General features: G+C 44.0%; 1 protein-coding gene and 1 long non-coding RNA gene across 2 annotated transcripts in view; one reads left to right on the forward strand and one right to left on the reverse strand.

Moving 5' to 3' along the window:
- Positions 1 to 12,317, forward strand: part of Top1 (DNA topoisomerase I) — an 81,413-nt gene extending 69,096 nt beyond the window's left edge. Inside the window, exons 14-21 of the mRNA XM_032904664.1 lie at positions 926 to 1,069; positions 1,911 to 2,096; positions 2,731 to 2,799; positions 3,388 to 3,502; positions 5,233 to 5,360; positions 8,377 to 8,471; positions 8,733 to 8,882; positions 11,005 to 12,317. Coding sequence (XP_032760555.1) covers positions 926 to 1,069; positions 1,911 to 2,096; positions 2,731 to 2,799; positions 3,388 to 3,502; positions 5,233 to 5,360; positions 8,377 to 8,471; positions 8,733 to 8,882; positions 11,005 to 11,107 — 990 coding nt within the window. The 3' untranslated portion in view covers positions 11,108 to 12,317. The remainder of the gene's footprint in view (positions 1 to 925; positions 1,070 to 1,910; positions 2,097 to 2,730; positions 2,800 to 3,387; positions 3,503 to 5,232; positions 5,361 to 8,376; positions 8,472 to 8,732; positions 8,883 to 11,004) is intronic.
- Positions 11,903 to 19,627, reverse strand: LOC116902247. Its single transcript, XR_004388057.1, has 3 exons — positions 19,446 to 19,627; positions 16,386 to 16,600; positions 11,903 to 13,056 (listed from the first exon to the last, which is right to left on the reverse strand). It is a non-coding gene; the product is annotated as an uncharacterized LOC116902247 (long non-coding RNA).
- Positions 19,628 to 20,148: the final 521 nt, after the last annotated feature.

Below are 20,148 nucleotides of genomic sequence, written 5' to 3' on the forward strand. Positions count from 1 at the left end.
TTAAAATCCATTGCACAACTCTGCTGATGAAGACTAAGTCTGTGGGTGTAGAGATATGTGGTTAGAAGGCAGCCATTTAGCACAAATCATAGTAGTGCTTTCACCCATCAGCTCCCCAACTACAGGTTCTTGGTTAGGTTTATAATACCAAACATGTGTAACGTTTTCATGACACCTAATGTACTTTAGGGTCAGATCTCAAACTTTATGCTAAAAACTCTGTTTTGTTTTGTTTAAAGAAGCCAGGTGGTGGTGGTGCACACCTTTAATCCCAACATTTGGAGGCAGAGACTGGCAGATCTCTGAGTTAAGGTAGCCCAATCCATGGAGCTAGCTCTAGGACGGTCAGGGCTACAGAGAACCCATGTCTGGGAAAACTAAAAAAAGAAGAAAGGAAGGAAGCTGTTCCCAGAAACATCTTTCTTCTCAGAGACTGTTTTTAAATGCAGAAGTGAGAAAATGGTGAATAATTATACCTATTCGTGGAAGGGTTTGTGTTCCTTGGTAATTACATGTAGTATCTTGGGTTCTGTTTCTTTGATAGGTCCATGAAACTCTGGTTGTCTTGAATTTAATGGAATTCAGTGCTAGCAGAAAACTGGTGTCAGGGCTCACATTTCACAGCAAGGCTGTGGTGCTTGCGAAGCAGTGGGGATGCTTACGTCCTTCGTGTTCACAGAAGTCAGTTTGGGGCATGCTTAGTGGGATTCTCACAAGAGTGTGAACCTTTTTTTAGATTGGAAAGCTGTCTTAGCAATTAGATAGGAGTCAGTTATGTGAACGTGGAACAGCATATATTCTTGTCAGGCTAAATGCCCCAGACTTTACTTCCTCTTTAGTTCTATGCTTTTCCAGCTTTGGTTAAGCTCAGGCTCCTGTTCTTGGGTTGAGAGCTCTGAATATTCAGTGTTTCTCCACTCGGCAGGGTGAGAAAGACTGGCAGAAGTATGAGACTGCTCGGCGACTGAAGAAGTGTGTGGACAAGATCCGAAATCAGTATCGGGAAGACTGGAAGTCCAAAGAGATGAAAGTTCGGCAGAGAGCTGTAGCACTGTACTTCATTGATAAGGTGGGAGCAGCTTCCTTTATCCACGTTGGACAGCTCCACTCTAAGTACAGGGACCAGAACTCTGTTTGCTGTGTGACTTACAATCAGATTTAGCCCAGTAGGGACAGTAGATTTGGATACAAAGAAAGAGGCATGTACAGTATGTCTCTGTGACAGGAGGATCTGCATAAACTGAACATTATTGGTTTGTTGTTGTTGTTGTTTAAATAACTGTGATGCTTTCAAGGTTTTTTACCATGATCTATACTGCAAAAGTACTTAATTTTATGTCAAAATCCAACATAACATTTTTATTTATTTGAAATTAAATCAGAAACTGCACAAACCACTGGCTAACTAGTTGCATTGAATTTGGGTAGTTATTTCCAATTTCATTCTTGTAGAAAGCGATGATTATAATCTAAACAATTCTTAAACAAAAGGTGTGATTTATTAACAATTGCAGTTTGAAAGATAGTGCTATAAAGTTCAGTTTTTTAATGCTCAGAAGATTTTTTTTTCATTTTACGCTTACATTTTAGCCCAAATTCTGAATTCACACAAAATTGATAATAGTTTTTAACTGACTCTTATCATGAAAACGTGTTCTCATTTGTTGCCTTGTTAACTTTTTTTCTTCTATCTTCATTCTAAGGACATAAAGAAACTTGGCCTCTGGGTATTCTTGTGACTTTCATATGAGTTATAACATTGTAGAATCTGAGTTTTAGTTTATGCAGATTGATGCTCCATCCACAGAATTGGGGTCTTCTGGTTTAGGGTTTCCTTAAGATCATAAGGTCTGTGTTTCTTCACTGATGTTCATCTCTTTCTTAACAACCCCACTCTCTTTCCTACACAGCTTGCTCTGAGAGCAGGCAATGAGAAGGAAGAAGGAGAGACAGCAGACACTGTGGGTTGCTGTTCACTTAGAGTGGAACACATCAATCTACACCCAGAATTGGATGGTCAGGAGTACGTGGTGGAGTTTGACTTTCCTGGGAAGGACTCAATCAGATACTATAACAAAGTCCCAGTTGAGAAACGAGTGAGTTCATATGGCCTGTGCTTCTCTGGCTTGATCTTTCTCCTTGTTTGTTCATTCAGCAAATATTTATTGAGGGCTTTTATATGCTGTGCATTTTGATGGGCTCTGGTAAAAATGATCTCAAAGAAAGAGGAGAGGTACTGCTTGGTGTACTGTGTGCCTCATTTTAGCTCTGACAGCAAACTCAGTGTCAGATTGAACCCACTTTAGTGATTTAAGCATCACAGCCTCCCCTGGTCATGTCGTGCACTTGTCATCTTGTGCCTTTTCTTAGTCCCGGGCCAATTCCCAACTGAATAAAGTTGTAATCTTTCAGTTCTCAGATCTCTGAAGACCCATGAGAGAGGCATATGGGTACCTAAATACTTAATATGCCCACTAGATAACAGTGGGCACCAGTTAAATTGTGCAACTAGTGTAAACATAGTTTGGATATAAGGGAGCATTTTGTTCTTAGGAAGTAGATGCAAGGATGTTTGGTGCTAAAGGGCTACACTATATACCACAAATGGCTCGAACTGATACTTAGGTATCATGTATATAGGTTGTCTTTTGCCTTTTCTCTCTTTTAAAAGCTTTTGTGAGTTTGAAATTATTTCTAAAAATTTTAAATTAATAATTGGACTTCTTTTAGGTTTTCAAAAACTTACAACTATTTATGGAGAACAAGCAGCCTGAGGATGATCTTTTTGATCGACTTAATGTGAGTAAACACAAGACACTGGGCTAGAGTCCAAGCAACCTCAGGCTCTTGGGTCAAGAGTTCTCAGTGGATATTTGAACTGTCCATTCAGCCCAGCTTGTCCAGTGACATTCTATATATCCTTCCTCCCTTGGGGCACTCAGTGCATGTGTCGTATCCTGTGTCGCCCTATCTCCCTCCAGCATTGTGGGGTGGTGCAGTGGATTACTACCAAAGCTTTGAGGCAGAACAAGTTGAGCTTTACGTGTTTCTTTCCCTCTTTGTTTCATCCTTTTCTGAGATGCCCAGCTGCCTGTACTAGAGACCTAAGACTTTCACTTGCTTTCTTTACTGGAGAGATATTTGTAAGAAAGAACAAATTTGTTGTTTTGAACTTAAGATTAAAGTACTTTATAGAAAGGCACTATGCAGTCCTGTGTTCTGGAATTATTTTCCCTCTTTGCTAACTTCCTCCTTGAAGGACAGGACAGTAACTGACAGGATGGTGGCAGCACTGCCACAGTGACTCCTAGTGCTTGCTGCAGGGGAAAGGGTGATTGGACGTTTACCTCAGTTCCAATATCCTCTTTGTTGTCTTGTTTTCTGCAGACTGGTATTCTAAATAAGCATCTTCAAGATCTCATGGAGGGCTTGACTGCCAAGGTGTTCCGTACCTACAATGCCTCCATCACGCTGCAGCAGCAGCTTAAAGAGCTCACAGCCCGTAAGTAGTTACTCTAGGGCTGTCCCTGGGAGGCTGCCAGTGTCCTTCTCTTCATCCTTTCCCTGTAGCCTCTTGAAGAGGCTTAGCTGTCTAAACAAAACCAAGGCCTTTCTTCCCACTCCCACTGCAAATTCTAGATGAATCTCATAGGATACTGACAAGAACTTTGTATCTTCTCTGAAAATATTTGTATTTTATCTGTGTTACAACCTCACAGGGTACAGATAGTGCTGTTAAATTGGGGAGGGTAAAGTTGTCATGGTTACCAGAAAAATGTTTTTTGGGTTTTTTTTTTTTTTTTGTCTTCATAATAGTATGTAATAATTACCTCTGGCACCTTATAACTTTTCTTCCTCTCCTCTCCATTTAAAACAAATTCTCATTCTGTAGCTAAAGGCTGGCCACAATTCATTGTGGTGGTTCAGGCTAGTGAAGCTTCTGCTTCAGCCTCCCCACAGCTGAGACTGTAGGCAAGAGTCACCCTTCCTGGCTCCTGCCACCTGAATTCCCACTGTCTGCTGTAAGTGTGTCACATGGTCTTAGGAGAGCCACCTGAATTCCCACTATCTGCTGTAAGCATGTCACATGGTCTTAGGAAAGCCAGAGAATGCTGGAAATGGTATTTCGGGTTGGTTTAAACAGTGCCTTAAAAAGCCTGTACATGGTGGCAGTGGCCCAGCACTTGGGAGGCAAAGGCAAGCAGATCTCTTGAGTTTGAAGGAAGCCTGGTCTACAGAGCAAGTTCCAGGACCCTGTCTTGAAAAAACACACCCACCCCAGCCCCAAGGGAGAAGAGAGTCAAATCCCTGGAACTAGAGTTAGGGGTGGTTGTGAGCCGCCACAGGAGCACTAGAAACCCACCCAGTCCTCTGCATGAGCAGCAAATGTTTCTAACCCACTGAGCCTATCTGCAGCCCCTGCAATATAGCTTAAGATCCCTCCATCTCTTTCTGCAGTCATTTCTTCTAATACAGCATTTCCTGCAGGCTACATGTGCCTAGGGAGTGGGAGACAGGGGATAAGGAAAGCAGTGTACAGATCTATGGCCAGTCTCCTGAAGTTTGTTTTGTTTATGTTTAAAGATTTATTTGTTTTATGTGAGTACACTGCTGCTGTCCTCAGACACACCAGAAGAGGGTATCAGATTCCATTACAGATGATTATAAGCCACTGTGTGGTTGCTGGGAGTTGAACTCACAACCATCTGGAAAGCAGTCAGTACTGTTAACAGCTGAGCCACCTCTCCACCCCCTGACTCCTGGGGTTTTAAGAAACAAAAACCAAAAACGGGGTTGGGGATTTAGCTCAGTGGTTGAGCGCTTGCCTAGCAAACGCAAGGCCCTGGGTTCGGTCCCCAGCTCCGAAAAAAAGAAAAAGAAAAAAAAAAAAAAAAAAAACAAACAAAAAAAAAAAACGTAGATTTCCCTGTAATATTATAGACAAGCTGGGAACAGTAGTTATAGAGACTGCCTGGTCTACTTAATGTGATCTGACACAAAATCCAGTAAGGTTAAAGGAAAATAAAGAGGCTCAGAATTATTCTTGTGACAGAAACTCATTCAGGCTTATGTAGAAATTTACTGTCTTTGACTCAAATGTTGACCTCGTGACTTGGTTATGATAAGCTGAAGGGTCTGTATACACATTACAGGGATGAAGTCCCTAAGGGCATTTCATGTGTATATTCTTGGTATACAAATTGACCCTGTTACTATGACATTTCTTTGCAGCTGATGAGAATGTACCAGCAAAGATTCTGTCTTACAACCGTGCCAATCGCGCTGTTGCAATTCTTTGTAACCACCAGAGGGCGCCACCAAAGACCTTTGAGAAGTCAATGATGAACTTGCAGTCTAAGGTATGGTGGGTCCAGTGTGGGCTAGCAAAGGCGATCATGTGTGATATCTAATGAAAATGAGAGGCTTCTACATCTGACCTAGTGTGGCCTAGGATAATAACAGGCTATCTGGGTCTGTTTTGAAAGAAAGATTCTTTATACAGATAACAGATGGAAATAGTTTGATAGTATCATAGTGTTTGTTTTTTCCTAAAATATTTGTGCTGGAGACACAAGTTCTGTATGAACCACTTTCTGTTTTGAAGTGCTAACTTTGATGCTCCACTGAACTGTGAATTGTTGTCCTTGTTATACTTAAGGAAAATGGAAGGAAGAGTGCAGCTTTGTGGTGGAACGCTTGCCTGTGTGCAGCAGGCTCCAGGCTCCGTCTTTAGCATCACGAAAATAAAGTCTCAGTGGTCTGGCTAAGAAACATGACAGGAAGATGGTACAGCTCAGTGGTAGAACCTACCTTTGCTTGTCCACCATCCATGAAGCCCTGGGTTTGATCCCCAAAGCAGTAGCAGGGGAAGGGAGAGGAATCCTGTTAGATTATTTGAAGATGGTGAAGCAATGGCATTTAATTCTCTCCTGTTCCTAGAACAACTATTTCTATCTGTTGCTGAGTGTCAGATCTGACTGTAAGGGTTGTGGCCTCTTGGGAGAGACTGATAGAGAACAAGTTGATGTTGTCCCACTGCTATGTGCAACTCTTCTTCCCCTCTCCACACTGGCTGCTTAACTATGCATCTGAACCCTCTCACCCACAGTGAGCATATTTCATCTTAAAACAGATGCACAGGGTTACCGTGGAAAACATTTAGATTTAAATACAGTCTGTGGCATAGGAATAAGGATCCTTATTTAAGGTCTTGAGGTGGCCCTAATAATTATATAAAGTTTAAGACATTGATTATAAAAGTGACATTTCACAAGGTCTACAACACTGTAATGCACACCAGGAAAGTATCCAACATCTGTTAGTAATAGTCACAGGACAAGTTATATTTCTTTGGGTTCTTGCTCACAGTTAATTAAAAGAGGGAATAATAAATGCCAACTAGAGAGTAGCCCAAGCACAGATACATTCATTATTTTTTTCATCCAGATTTATGGAGTTCTATACTTGGTCAATTTAATTTTAGAAACTGCTTTGCAGTGAAACTTAACACATTTTCAGGCTCAGAATATTCTCCTATTGCGATTTCTGCAAGATGAGAACACAGGCATAATGTATATTAATCTACAGCTACAACTTAGAGGCTTTGCTACAGCCGGACTGAGGGGATCTCCAGATCCACAGTGAGTGGATCAGAGAGCCCTCTAATGTGCGCACAGGGTCAGCAAGCTAAGAACCCCGCAGACTGCACATTTTAGCGTGTGCCTTTGCTTTGCCCTGTTAGATGGAGATCCTCTGATCCTGCTTACTCTTCTCGTGTGTTACCACTCTAAGCCCAGAATAAAGTCAAGTCTGAGTACCAGGTGCTGTTTACCCTGTTCAGGAGACCCTTCCTGGAGAAGGAGGAGGTCATGTGTTGCTCTTATTCTGGAGCCACTGTTTGAGCAGTTCAGGCTGCCTGCCAAAGACACCCTCCGAGTGTAGGAACGTTCTCCTGTGTGCCCACAAAGTAAACACACGCCCAGTTGCCTAGTCAGTCAATGGAGTCTTTGAGAGGATTTAACATAGCTTGCCAGTTTAGCATTCACAGAAATGGTTAAGACTGGGGTTTGCTGCACTTCTAGCCTAAGAAGCATCTGACTGGTGGTGGTGCTAATGCTTTTGTGTGCAAAGTCAGTTCCAGTAACTTTTTGAGCAACTTAGATATTGGAAGGAAGCCACTAACTGTAAACATTTAATGATTCTCTCACAATGGCAAATTGTTTCTAATCTTGGGCTGCATTTTATGTGGTTTTTTTTCCCCTGGCAGGGCAGAGGGTGGCAACGGGTGTGGTGTTTGTCTAACAAATTTTAGGCTCAGTCAACAACAACCCAGTGTGTGTAAGGCAACATGTATTTACTCTGGGATATTCTCTTGGCCTCTTAGGTCATTAGGGTGATCACAGGGAGGGGATTCTTTAGAATCCAGCAGCACAAACTCACTAGCATTGACTCTAGTGCCATCGTATGGTTGTTTATAAGCAACACCTAAAGCAGGAGTTAGGTTTTCAAGGGTTCAACAAGCGGGGAAGGATGATGAAAGTGTTCTGTCTCTTTGTAGTAGATATGGATTCCGTAAGATTTTCTTTGTGGAGGAAAAATTTCAATTGATGCTTTTTACATCTCTCTTACAAATGATGACTAAGTTTCTTCTCACTTTAGACTTCTCTACTTTTGTAAAATAGTGAGCCAACTTGAGGCAATTCCTAACTGATGCCTACTTACCAGTTTTTAATTTCCTGGGACTCCCTCTTTAGTTTTTTCAGACTTGGCAGACTGGGAAGTGATCTGCGATTGCTTAGTAGATAGTGTATCTTCTATGGTAGTCTCAGAAGGAGTGCTAAAGGCTCAGAGTGGTGACCCCACACCTATAATCCCAGCAGTCTGGGTCAGGCTGATCTCTGTGGGTTCAAGGCTAGCTTGGTCTACAGAGTGAGTTCTAGTCCAGCCAAGGCTACATAGTGAGACCCTGTCTCTTTCAAACCGACCAACCAACTGACCAACCAACCAACCAACCAACCAACCAACCAACCAACCAACCAACCAAAGAACACAGAAACCTGGCATAGGATTCATTTGAAAACAGCTGTCATCTGGGTCCTCCTCTCTTCTCTAAAGCTAGAGTGTTTTCCTGAAAGATTACAACCAGATTTCCAGGTTACTCTTATAGAACCATATATTGTTAAAGTTCACTGAAGAACATAAATGAGCAGCAGACAGCAGCTGGATTGTTTTCTGCAGTCACTGCCCATCATTGTTTTCATAAAGCCTTTTTGTAATAGAAAACACTGACAGCTCCCAGTTTTACGTTCTAAGATGGAGCCTTTTTCCCTCTCCAGCTCATTTTATTCCTAACTGTACTGCTGTTCTTCTGTCTAGATTGATGCCAAGAAAGATCAGCTAGCAGATGCTCGAAAGGACCTGAAAAGCGCTAAGGCTGATGCCAAAGTCATGAAGGATGCAAAGACCAAGAAGTATGTATCTGATACTGTACCAAGGGCTGGATAAGAGAGAGCAGTTGGCATCGTCACTCAGAGGCCTGGGTGTCCCAGCTCAGTCTGTCTCCTTATGTAGCCTTGGCTTCCCAGGATAAGCCACCATTCTCAGCTGTCTTTCAAAGGTTTCTTGGGGAAATTTTCCATGATATTTTACTCCTTTAAGCAGTACTGTGAGGATGCTTGTCTGTCCTTGTCTAGAGGTCAGTCTTAATGTCTGTGATTCTGTCATTCCTCCAGGGTAGTAGAGTCAAAAAAGAAGGCTGTACAGAGATTAGAAGAGCAGCTGATGAAGCTGGAGGTTCAAGCCACAGACCGAGAGGAGAACAAACAAATTGCCTTGGGGACTTCCAAACTCAATTACCTGGACCCTAGGATCACAGTGGCTTGGTAAGCATTAGGCTGTGAACTCCTGCTCTTGGTTAAGGAAAGGCAGAAAGTCTCTGGGAGTAGCCAGAGACTTGCCAGCTCCCTAAGCTGCCATGTCTAAGTTCACATTTCTTCCAAGAGAGCCTGCAGCTCTGGTTGCTACAGGTACAGTGGAATCTCCTACATGCCCACGGGCACGTTAGTATAGGAGCCCATACCTACAGAAGCCAGAGGAGTAGTACATTTGGTATCCTCCTCCTAATCACAAGGTAACTGGACTTGGTAGTGTATGCCTATAGCCCAGCACTTAGGAGGCAGAAGCAAGATGATCAACGCAAGTTTGAAGCCAGCCTTGTTTAAATAAAAAGACTCTGTTTCAAAAATAAATAAGACAAGAACAAGTTCCTAAAAAACACAAGGCGCAGCAAAGAATTAAGACCATAGATCCATGTAACTACACAGAGGTAGAGAGACCATTCTACAAAGGCACCCGTTTCCCCCAGGATAGGGCCTCGACCTGATGCAGGCACGCAGCATTAGAGAGGGGATGGCCCACCTCCCAATGTCCTGGGGCAAGTGCAGAGGTGGAGAGGAGGCCCTTGCAGCATTCTAGGTCAGGTAGGGGATTTGGAGAGGAGAGAGGACAACCCATCCCTTCAGCATCAAGGGCTTACAGAGGTGTGGTGTGGTGAGCAATACAGAGCTCCCTCTCTCCCTTACTCTTTCATATATGCACAGTGCTGCCCCATTTCCACTTCTCCCTCTCCATGTAGCCAGTCCTATTGCACGTCATCAGGCTGGATGCAAGGAATGGAAGCTTACATACCTAGAGAACTGGTTCGGTTTATTGGGGAGAATAAAGGTTATTTAAACCTTTGGTGGGTGAGTAGGGACTATCTATCGAGGAGAGTGTACATCATTGGCCTGGCCCAGGGTGATAGGGATGCGTCATTTGCATGAGGAAGAAATCCAGGTTTAATCTGGCTACCAAGCTCCATAACCACCTCTGGTGAGGCAAAGTCTATATGAACCTAAGCATGCAGGCCAGGGGAAGGGGAGAGGAGTGATCGAATCTTCCCAATCTCGGGATGCGACGTCCAGGGTTTGGACACACCTTGACCCTGCTCTCCCTCCAGGCTTGCTTCCCCTGGCTCCACAAAAAAGCATCCAAACAAGTCAATCATTTCTGAAGATGTTTCATTAGCTTGAGTCATTGAATTCTAGATCAGAGACCTAACTTTGTGCTTGTGTTGCTAAGGGTTAACTTTTTTTTCATTTGTGTGTGTGTGTGTGTGTGTGTGTGTGTGTGTGTGTGTGTGTGTGTGTGTGTGTGTGTGTGTGTACTGACACCAGGAGCTCTGCTGATAGTTGGTAGATTCTCTCCTTCCATCATGTGGGTCCTGAGGATCATACTTTGGTCTTCAAGCTTGGTGTCAAAGCTTGCTGTTCTGGTTAGGGTTTCTATTGGTGTGATAAAATACCATGACCCAAAAGCAATTTTGGGAAGAAGGTGTTTGTTTCAGCTTACAACTCTGGTCACACTCCATCACTGAGGGAAGTCAGGGTAGGAATTTAAGATAGGACATGGAGGCAGGACACGAAACTGACCAGCACAAAGGAATACTTACTGCTCACGAGCTTGCTGGGTTGGAACTTCTCACATCAGGTAGTCAAGAAAATGCTCTACTGACCTTCCACAGGCAATCTGATAGAGGCATTTTCTAGATTGAGATTCTCTTTCCATGATAACTGTAGCTGTGTCCAGCTGAACAACAGCAGGCTACCCACAGAGGCATCTCACCATTCCCTGGACTAACTGTTGAGAAGCAGTGTGGAGGCAGGCAACAACGTGGGCTTCAGACAACTGCGTAGTGTGAAATTGCAGCTGCACTTTCTAGTGGCATGAGGACACTGCTTTTTACCATCTCTGCAGGGTGGTTGTTCAAATTCTACCTTTTCTGTTTGTATATCAAAGTAACACCTACTTTAGATATCTCTGTTGATTAAAAAAATGAGATAAAATACTAAAGTCCTTTGAATATTTTGGCGCACCAGAAAACTCGACCCCTGCTGTGGGTTATCATTGAGACAGACTAATCTCCTTTGTTGTATCCATATTTATTTGTTTATTTTTTTTTTGCAGGTGCAAAAAATGGGGGGTCCCAATCGAGAAGATTTACAACAAAACCCAGAGAGAAAAGTTTGCTTGGGCCATTGATATGACTGATGAGGACTACGAGTTTTGACCAGTCTCGGCAAGGGTTCTGTGAAAGGAACAGTGTGGTTTGGGGAAGATGGATAAACTGAGCCTCACTTGCCCTCACACCGGAGGGAGAGGCCACAAGTCTTAACAAACCAACATCTTTGCAAAAAGATAGACCTGGAGATATTATAAGGGAGAGCTGAGCCAGTTGTCCTATGGACAACTTATTTAAAAATATTTCAGATGTCAAAATTCTAGCTGTATGATTTGTTTTGAATTTTGTTTTTATTTTCAAGAGAGCAAGTGGATGGGAATTTGTTGGCATCCTGCCAGGCAAATTCAGTTTTGCTGCAATGTTTGGATTCTCTCAGCTACTGTATGCGAAGTCTGATTATATTGGTGCGTTTTTACAGTTAGGGTTTTGCAATAACTTCTATATTTTAATAGAAACGAATTCCTAAAATCCCTCCTCTCCCCAATTTCAGGAATTTAAAATTAAGTAGAACAAAACAAAAACCCAGCGCACCTATTACAGCTGTCATCCACCGTCATGGGAATCAGTTTTCATTAAACTTGAAGCAGTTGTGGCATCATCGGCAGTGTTTTGGTTCAGACACCTATTCACAGAAAAGCATGATGGGAAAATATTTCCTGACTTGAGTGTTCCTTTTTAAATGTGAATTTTTATTTCGTTTTAATTATTTTAAAATATTTAAGCCTTCTTGATCTTAAAGATCGTGTAGCTTGGGGTTGGGGAGGGATGAAGGGCGAGTGAGTCTAAGGATAATGAAATAATCAGTGACTGAAACCATTTTCCCATCATCCTTTGTTCTGACCATTCTTTGTACCCTTTAAGAAATCCATCTTTTTCTTTGGAAACCCCAGTCTTTCATTTGAAAGATTTTATTGTATAAAAACTTCCACAGGTCAATAAATTTAGAGGAAAATGAGCATTTGGTCCAAGGAAAACAAAAACAAAAACAAAACAAAAAGGAAAAAATAATCAAGATTTTAGGGCTTTATTTTTTTTTTCTTTTGTAATTGTGTAAAAAATGGAAAAAACCATAAAAAGGAAAATTTTAATGTGAAGACTTTTTTTTTGCTATAATCATTAGTTTTAGAGGCATTGTTAGTTTAGTGTGTGTGCAGAGTCCATTCCCACATCTTTCCTCAAGTATCTTCTATTTTTATCATGAATTCCCTTTTAATCAACTGTAGGTTATTTAAAATAAACTCCTACAACTTAACGGAAACATAGCGTCTGCCTCTTTGTGAATGAGGCCCCAGGCCACAGTAAAGGCCGGGGGCTGAGATTTAGTGCAGTGCACGGTCCGTTCATTCAGGTCAGCAAGGGTTGGTCCCTCCCAATGGGAAGATGGTATGGGGCTTGACCTGGAAGTACGTCTGTCCTGATGTGGAATAAAGAGTAGCAGAGGCTCCATCCCTAAAGATAGGCCCAGAAAGCCAGGAAATGTACAGTAAACCTCTGAGAGCTGCCTAAGCCCAGTGTGGGCAGTGGTGCTTGCACAAGACGGCTTGTTTATTTGGGAAACAATTGTGGAGAGCTTTCCACATGTACTGAACAGAAACAGGATAGCATTCTTATGTGGTGAAGCCTCCAGTCTGTACTGAGTACTAGATCTCAGAAGCCTCTCAGATGGAAGGAAGACTCTATTGATTGGTCGAAGGAGTTAACTGTTAACTGTAGCCAACCCAGAGCTCTGGGTACCCCAAAGTAGCCATAATCCCTACCAATGTTCCTTCTGTTATCCTAAGTCTGAAATTCAAGATGAAAAGTTGAGCTCCTGGCTAAAGGGAAGGTCCAAATGGGTCACGGACTGAAGGGTCTAGACCTGAGCTTGCTGGCATACGCGTTCTATTCAGAATCACCTTCCTTAATGGTCTCAGGTGCTGGGACCACGGCAGGAAACGCTTGCTTCCTTGAAGCTTGAACTTCACTGGCCTGTGAAGACAGGCAACACTTCCTCCTTCCTGGGAATAAAGACAGTATAACCATCACTGTTTGGAACCAAGAACATTATTATGAATTCTGTAGTGTTGAGCTAGCCAGAAAGAATGTTAAAACATGAGGTCTGGTAAGAAGTGCACCTTAGTTTTGGGAGCTGATAACAACTAGGTTACCAACACTGGGCAGATATAAAGCAGGAAGCAGTGCCCGCCTCTGGTAAGCTCCGCCTGCGTGAAGAGCAAGTATGTGCTGCCCAAGATAACACAGCAAATAGCACACACTCCAGGCAGTGGGGGCAGGCCTCTACGGAGACTGCGGCAGAGCAGGGCGCTCAGCTGATCCTGACTGGGACCGAGAAGAGATTGGGGCAGCAGCGGGTTACGAGGGAGCTGATGCGTGGGTAGATGTATATAAAGTTCTAAAAGATGCTTGCGCTTGGAGCACACTCAATTCCAGCCCATATTCAAGAGCAGAAGCCAGGAGGATAGCATCTGAGAAATCCCTCTCTCTGGGCAAATGGGGGTGCTTCTATGTGGCACCCAAGCTGCAAATCCCCCCATGGTTTTGCTATCTGTGCAGCAAGTGCATTGTCCCTTCCAAAAGCTGAGACCTAACAACAGACAGATTAAGAAATAGACACTTCGGGGTTGGGGATTTAGCTCAGTGGTAGAGCGCTTGCCTAGCAAACGCAAGGCCCTGGGTTCAGTCCCCAGCTCCGAAAAAAAGAAAAAGAAAAAAAAAGAAAAAGAAAAAAGAAATAGACACTTCACAACGCCCAGCCTTTCCAGCCACCACCTCTCTTCCTCTAGTTAATCAGGTACCTACCATGAGTCACCCACAACATCCAGTGTCTACCTCAGTCCCTCTCTGCATCCTAACCCTGGTCACCAATGACCAAGTAACACGGAGAGAAATGCAGTCTTCTCTCACCATCTTGTTTAAGCTCTTTTTGGGTGGAATTGAATGCTGTTACTTTACATGCCATAAATCCAACCTTCTGATAAGTGACTTTTAGTAACCACTGACAGGTTTGTCCATCATGGCTCAATTTCACCCATTTGCAGCTAAAATCACTCCCATATGTATCCTCCAAAGATCTCAAACATGTCTTATGGACATTTTATGTGAGAGGACTCATATGACCACTCCTCCTAAAGATGCCTCTCCGGCTCTTACGTTTTCTGATTTCGCTCCTGTTTCTGTCAGGCCGGTTGTTGCTAAGACACCTTTAATGTAAAGTCTGTAGCTGCCACGGTTCTCATTTAGCCTAGCTGATGCCAATCACACTCGAGCTCTGCACGCACTGGCAGCCACACACTTCAGCAGGACAGCCACAGAAACCTCTGGAGGACAGCTCAGGACTTCCTGTAATAAGCCTGTTGGGGTCTGGGTTTCCTGTGTGTGGAAAGCACCACAGCCACTGAACCAGGTAGTCTCGGCCTTTGGTTCCTTTCTTCCAATCCCTTGACTAGTAATCTGTCAACTTCGAAATTCTTTCCTAAATACTTACGCAGCAGAGAGGCATTTTCCCAATTTCTAAAATTTCTTAAAATTTTTAAACATTTCTTCTAGGAAAGAACTGATTTTTATTTCAGCCCTTACAAATCCCTCCTATAATAAGACATTCTCAACTTGTTTTGAGCAAAAAAGCACTTTTTGGAGAACATATTCCCCTGGAATGACCTCAGTCAAGCTAGCTTTGGATGCTTATCAGTAAACAGGGAGGGAGAAAAGATTTAACAAACTTCCCCCACAACCCCAAGTAGGCAGCCTTTTGGAAATTACCATATAGATTTTTTAAGGCTAAATAATTGTGCTGTACTTACAAGTTTTATTTTTTCTTTTATTGGATATTTTTTTATTTTTTATATTTCAAATGTTATTCCCTTTCCTGGTTTCCCCGACATAAGCGCCCTATCCCATCCCCCTTCCCTTTTCTATAAGGGTGTTCCCCTTCCCATTCACCCCCTCTTCTTGCCCCCCTCCTGACATTCCCCTACACTGGTGTGGGGAGGTGTCCAGCCTTGACAGGACCAAGGGCTTTTCCTTTCATTGGTGCCCAACAAGGCCATGCTCTGCTACCTATGCAGCTGGAGTCTTGGGTCTGTCCATGTGTAGTCTTTGGGTAGTGGTTTAGTCCCTGGGAGCTCTGGTTGGTTGGCATTGTTTACATATTTTTAAAAAATCTTTAAGAGAAACAAATATTGGGGATGGAGAGATGGCAAGGTGGTTAAGAGCACTGGCTGCTCTTCCAGAGGTCCTGAGTTCAATTTCCAGCAACCACATGGTGGCTCACAACCATCTGTAATGAGATCCGGTGCCTCCTTCTGGTATCTGAAGACAGCTACAGTGTACTCATATAAATAAAAGTTAATAAAAAAAATTTAAAAAAAAAGAAAACCAAACATTTATGGAAAACAAGTGATTATCATTGCAGAAGCTGGGGCTAATGGTATAGGACAGAGGTAGGGCCCTTGGCCCTGGGGTCTACCTCTAACACCATAAAACCATCATCACCAACGTAACTAACTCCCAAAGTTGGGTGGAGGCTCACTGTACCTACTGCCCTGTATATACTTACATTTGAGAACCTTTATGTCATGTTTAAAACAATGCAGTGGTTATCAGCCTTAGCATGTATCTGTGGAAGATGTGTTATTGTCACGGCAATTAAACGTGACAATAGATTAAACGTGGCTTAGATTAAAATTCCCAGGGACAGCAGATCTGCCCTATGTACTGTCTGGGTAGGAGTTACAAGAGTGTATTTTACAAACTCAAATTTCATATGTGAGATGGGTGCACCTTGGGGCTAGAGAGATGCTTCAGTGGTTAAGAGCACTTGTTACTCTCACAGAGGATTGGTGTTTGGAACCTAACACCCACGCAGTGCCTCACAGCCAACCAAGTAAAAGTCCCAGGAGATCGTAATCTCTCCTGACCTCTGTGCACCAGGCCCACAACTCGTGTGTGTACATACACAGGCAAAGCACTCACACACAAGTAATTAAAAAAGGTGGGTACAACTTATGTGTAAATTATTCTTCAGTAAGACTAGGCTTTCGGAAGCAGTGAGGGCAATGTGCTTTGATAACATTGGATGGTTCTCCATGTGGTTCTCATGGTGAAAAAGACTCAAAAAGATTCCTGCAAAGTTTACTGATAGGACTGTGAATGTAGTAGGGCACCAATCTTTATAAAGAAATGGTTTCCAATAATGCTATTCAAAGTATACATGTGTCACTAAACAAATACCTGGCATTTTAATCATTCATCCTTAAACCTTTGTACTTCCTTTGCAGAAACTCTCCCACAATACCTTGGGGTGACCTTATTGTTAAAGAATATTTACCTCATTTGAGGAGGCTGTATTTCATGAACACACAGAACCTCTCACTTCGTTCTCTCCCCACAACCACTGAAGAATCTAGTATAAGGGCCTTCTTGCTCCCTGTGCCCTTGTCAGACAGCACGGCCTATGGACATTTCTGTGGTCACTTCTGGAACAGGCTTTATGTGTTCCTGCCCTGCTAACAGTTCCTCTAGAAGGCACAGTAGGGATGTGTGCTGGAACAAAAGGTGGGAGAGTAAAAATGAGTCCACTCTGGCCTCAGTTTCCCCTCTGTCTTCAGTACCACATGCTTGACCTCAGTGAAACAACCACTGTGCCAGCCATTCCCGGCTGAAGAGAGCCAACGGGAACAATCAGCAATGAGGCAGCCAGGGATGTGGACAGAAGAGGTTGTTGGGACAGGTGTGATTTATGTGGTTCTTGTTTTACAAGACATTTTCTCTGTGTCCCCTTGTCCATCCAGCTCTGCAGACCAGGCTGGCCTCGAACTCATAAAGATCTGCCTGCCTCTGCCTCCCAAGTGCTGGGATTAAAGGTGTGTGCCACCACTACCTGGCGGGTATGATTTTTAACTCGAGTAAAAAAAAAAACCTACAGTTCCTATAAGGGACTGAGAATGGGACCTACTTAAGGAAGGGGCCAGGACGTTATGGTGTCAGGAGTGGAGCCATAATGGGTTTGCTGGGCAAAGGACGAGGGCCTAGAGTGCAGGTTCATTGAGGTGTGCTGCACTTAGGACGCGCTTGCTGTATGCACAGCTAACAGTGGAGAAAATAAGGAACGGAACACAGCTTGATGGATGGTTTAACCAGACTCTTTAAGTCTATGTCTTTGTCTTCCTCTGTGAGCGGTGCATCACTATGCTTTCAACAGTCAAGGTCAGTCGTTATAAAGAACAAATTAAAAATGTGTTAGCACTTGGTACTAGCCTGCTGAGACTACCCTCTGTTATTTTAATTAAACACATAGCCATGTGAGAATCTTATACTTCCAGGAAAATTTTATCCCCTTTCCAAAGAACTAGTCCCCAAACACTGAGAGCTAATACTTTACTGTAAAACTCAGCCACACTTGCTTCTCAATCGCAGCAGCTCGATCGCCATTTCAACCACATCAGGATTGCTCTTATAATCACATCTCCCACTTCAACAGCACAGTGGCTTCGTTTGTTTGTGTTTGAGTGCCCTCTGCTTTTTTTTTTTCTTTTTTTTCGGAGCTGGGGACCAAACCCAGGGCTTTGCGCTTGCTAGGCAAGTGCTCTACCACTGAGCTAAATCCCCAACCCCGCCCTCTGCTTTTCTTAAAGAGCTTGGTGTGGTGTTGCCCACCGGATGTCTCAACTCTTGGGAGGCTGGGGAGGCCTCAAGTTTAGGGCCAGCCTGGGTTATACAAGCAAGACCATACCCGAAGGAAAATGCCGTGAACATATAGCTGCGTGCCTGTTTCCCATTCAACGAAAGACTTGTGGTCACTTCTGGAAGAAGTGCAAATAGAAATCCAGCTGCCAGTCCCCAAGATCATGAAGAGCCGTGAGGCCGAGGCCGGACTTTTTGCAGAACAATGGACATCCATTCCAGGATAGTACTGAACAACACGGCTCCCTGGAAGTTGGCAGAGGCTGTCCCACTCCTATTTCCTTCCCACTTCCTCCACAGTGCTGACCTTATGGCTGCTCCCTGAAAAGCCCGCTACCCACTAACCTATCAGTGGCAGCATCGTAAAACAAATTCCAACCTAGCCGGGAGGCATGGACGCTCACATCTGTAAACACAGCAAGGCTGAGTGGCTGAGCCAGGAGAATCACTGAATTCAAGACTAGCCTGGGGGGCTGGAGAGATGGCTCAGTGGTTAAGAGCACTGACTGCTCTTCCAGAGGTCCCGAGGTTCTGAGTTCAATTCCCAGCAACCACATGGTGGCTCACAGTCATCTATAACAGGATCTGATGCCCTCTTCTGGTGTGTCTGAAGACAGTTACAGTGTGCTCACATAAAATAAATTAAAAAAAAAAAAAAAAGGACTAGCCTGGGCTAGTCAGCTTTGACAAACATGAACAAACAGAAAACAGAGACAGTGAGATAGTTCTTGGGTCAAGCTGCTGCTAAACCCGATGGCTGGATTCAATCTCTAGGGCCCATGAGGTAGCTGTAAATTAAGAAGCTCTATTGTGTTCACAACATGCTTACCACAGCTCTAAGTGGTTATTAAACATAACATCTTCGAGAACAAGCCCACAGGTTTGAGGGGGCATCAGGCAGTCTCTCCTCGACTCCAGGCATGGTCTAGGTATAAGCTAAGGACGCCGAACCACGAGTGTTTCCTGAAGTAAGTCCCAAGCCGGGCTGGGCTGGGTGATGTCACAGGCGAGTGCTTGTGTAGGTGCCAGGGCACCTCCCAGACATTATCGGTGACACCCACGCATCCTTATATATGCTGAGCTGGGGGAAGCCCATGCTGGCTACACCCTGTGTGTGCCCTACTTTTCCCAAACTTCCTTTGGTGGAGGAGACACCTAAGGCCTGGGAAGCTGACATGAGGGAATGAGGCCCTGTTCCCCAATTACGGGCTTGGCAAACAAATTGCTGTTGGAAGAAATTCATGGAGCTGGTGGGGGGTGGGGGTGGGGGTCTTTTACAGACACAGAAGCAAAAAAGGTTTGGGCTGGAAGCTTCCAGAAAATAGATCTTTAGAGCACACTGCAGCCTCTAGGCTGCTGGAGTTGGCTGGCACAGAAAGCTCAACGGTGATTACAACATTTTAAGAGGGTGCCTCCTGAGAGAACCGGCAAGACCAGGCAGGCAGGGAAGCCTGTTCAGCCCCATCTGCCCTCTCTGATCATCCTGGCTGGTCATCCCCCTACCCCACCCCCAATGAGTAAAAGCCCAGGACCTTTATATGTGCTACTACTCTTGCCTGAAAAGTACTTTCCTCCAGCCCACCCTTCAAAATGCCTATGTCCACCTCTTTACATCATTTGGCCTCTCTTGAAGCCCTACAGACACAGACACACCACCTCTTACCTACACTGATTGGCCAGGGAGTGAATGACCACCAGGACTTACCTCTCACACAGTGGGCTCTCCTGTGGAACAGAAACACACGGATTCAGGTCCCCACTTATGTAGCTCACTTCAAGTCGTCGGGCTCTGAACCTTAATTAGAAGGTAATTATGATCATGAGTTGTGCAAGCCAAGGTCAATTCCAGTTCCCTCCTACATTAGAGGACTGTCACTAGGTGGCAGTCAGTCTATCTCAACTTCCCTCTTAGGAATTCTGACTTTGAGGACCACCCTCAAGGGAAACAGCACACCTGTCACCATTTTAGCCTGGCAAAGCGGAAGGTGGCCCAGCTGGGTGCGTTGTCTGAACTCATACATTCACAAATGCTGGGCTCAGGAATCCCAAGGAAGCTTTTCTGCACGCTGGCTGCTGTGTGGGACTTCTCACCTCTGAAACGCAGTTAGCTATCCAGAGTTGCATGGTTGCTGTCCAACTGCTCATCACTGGTCAGACAGCAGGATCCAGGGATGCCCTCAGGCTTGCCCGTACTGTTCAGAGGAACGGCTTTTGCAAGATTGATTTTAAGTTATTCAGCAGTCACAGACAGGTGTCCTGTGTGGAGAATTGAGGGAAAGTCAGTAGCGAGAGATGAAGCGGGAGAGGCAGGGGAACGATGAAGCTGTGCTGATTTGAAGCACAGTGGGAATTCACGTACGTGACTGAAAGGATTTAATTTCATTTTATTGGTAAATTCTGAAGCACAG

The sequence above is a fragment of the Rattus rattus genome, chromosome 5, assembly GCF_011064425.1.
Source record: "Rattus rattus isolate New Zealand chromosome 5, Rrattus_CSIRO_v1, whole genome shotgun sequence".
NCBI lineage: Eukaryota > Metazoa > Chordata > Mammalia > Rodentia > Muridae > Rattus > Rattus rattus.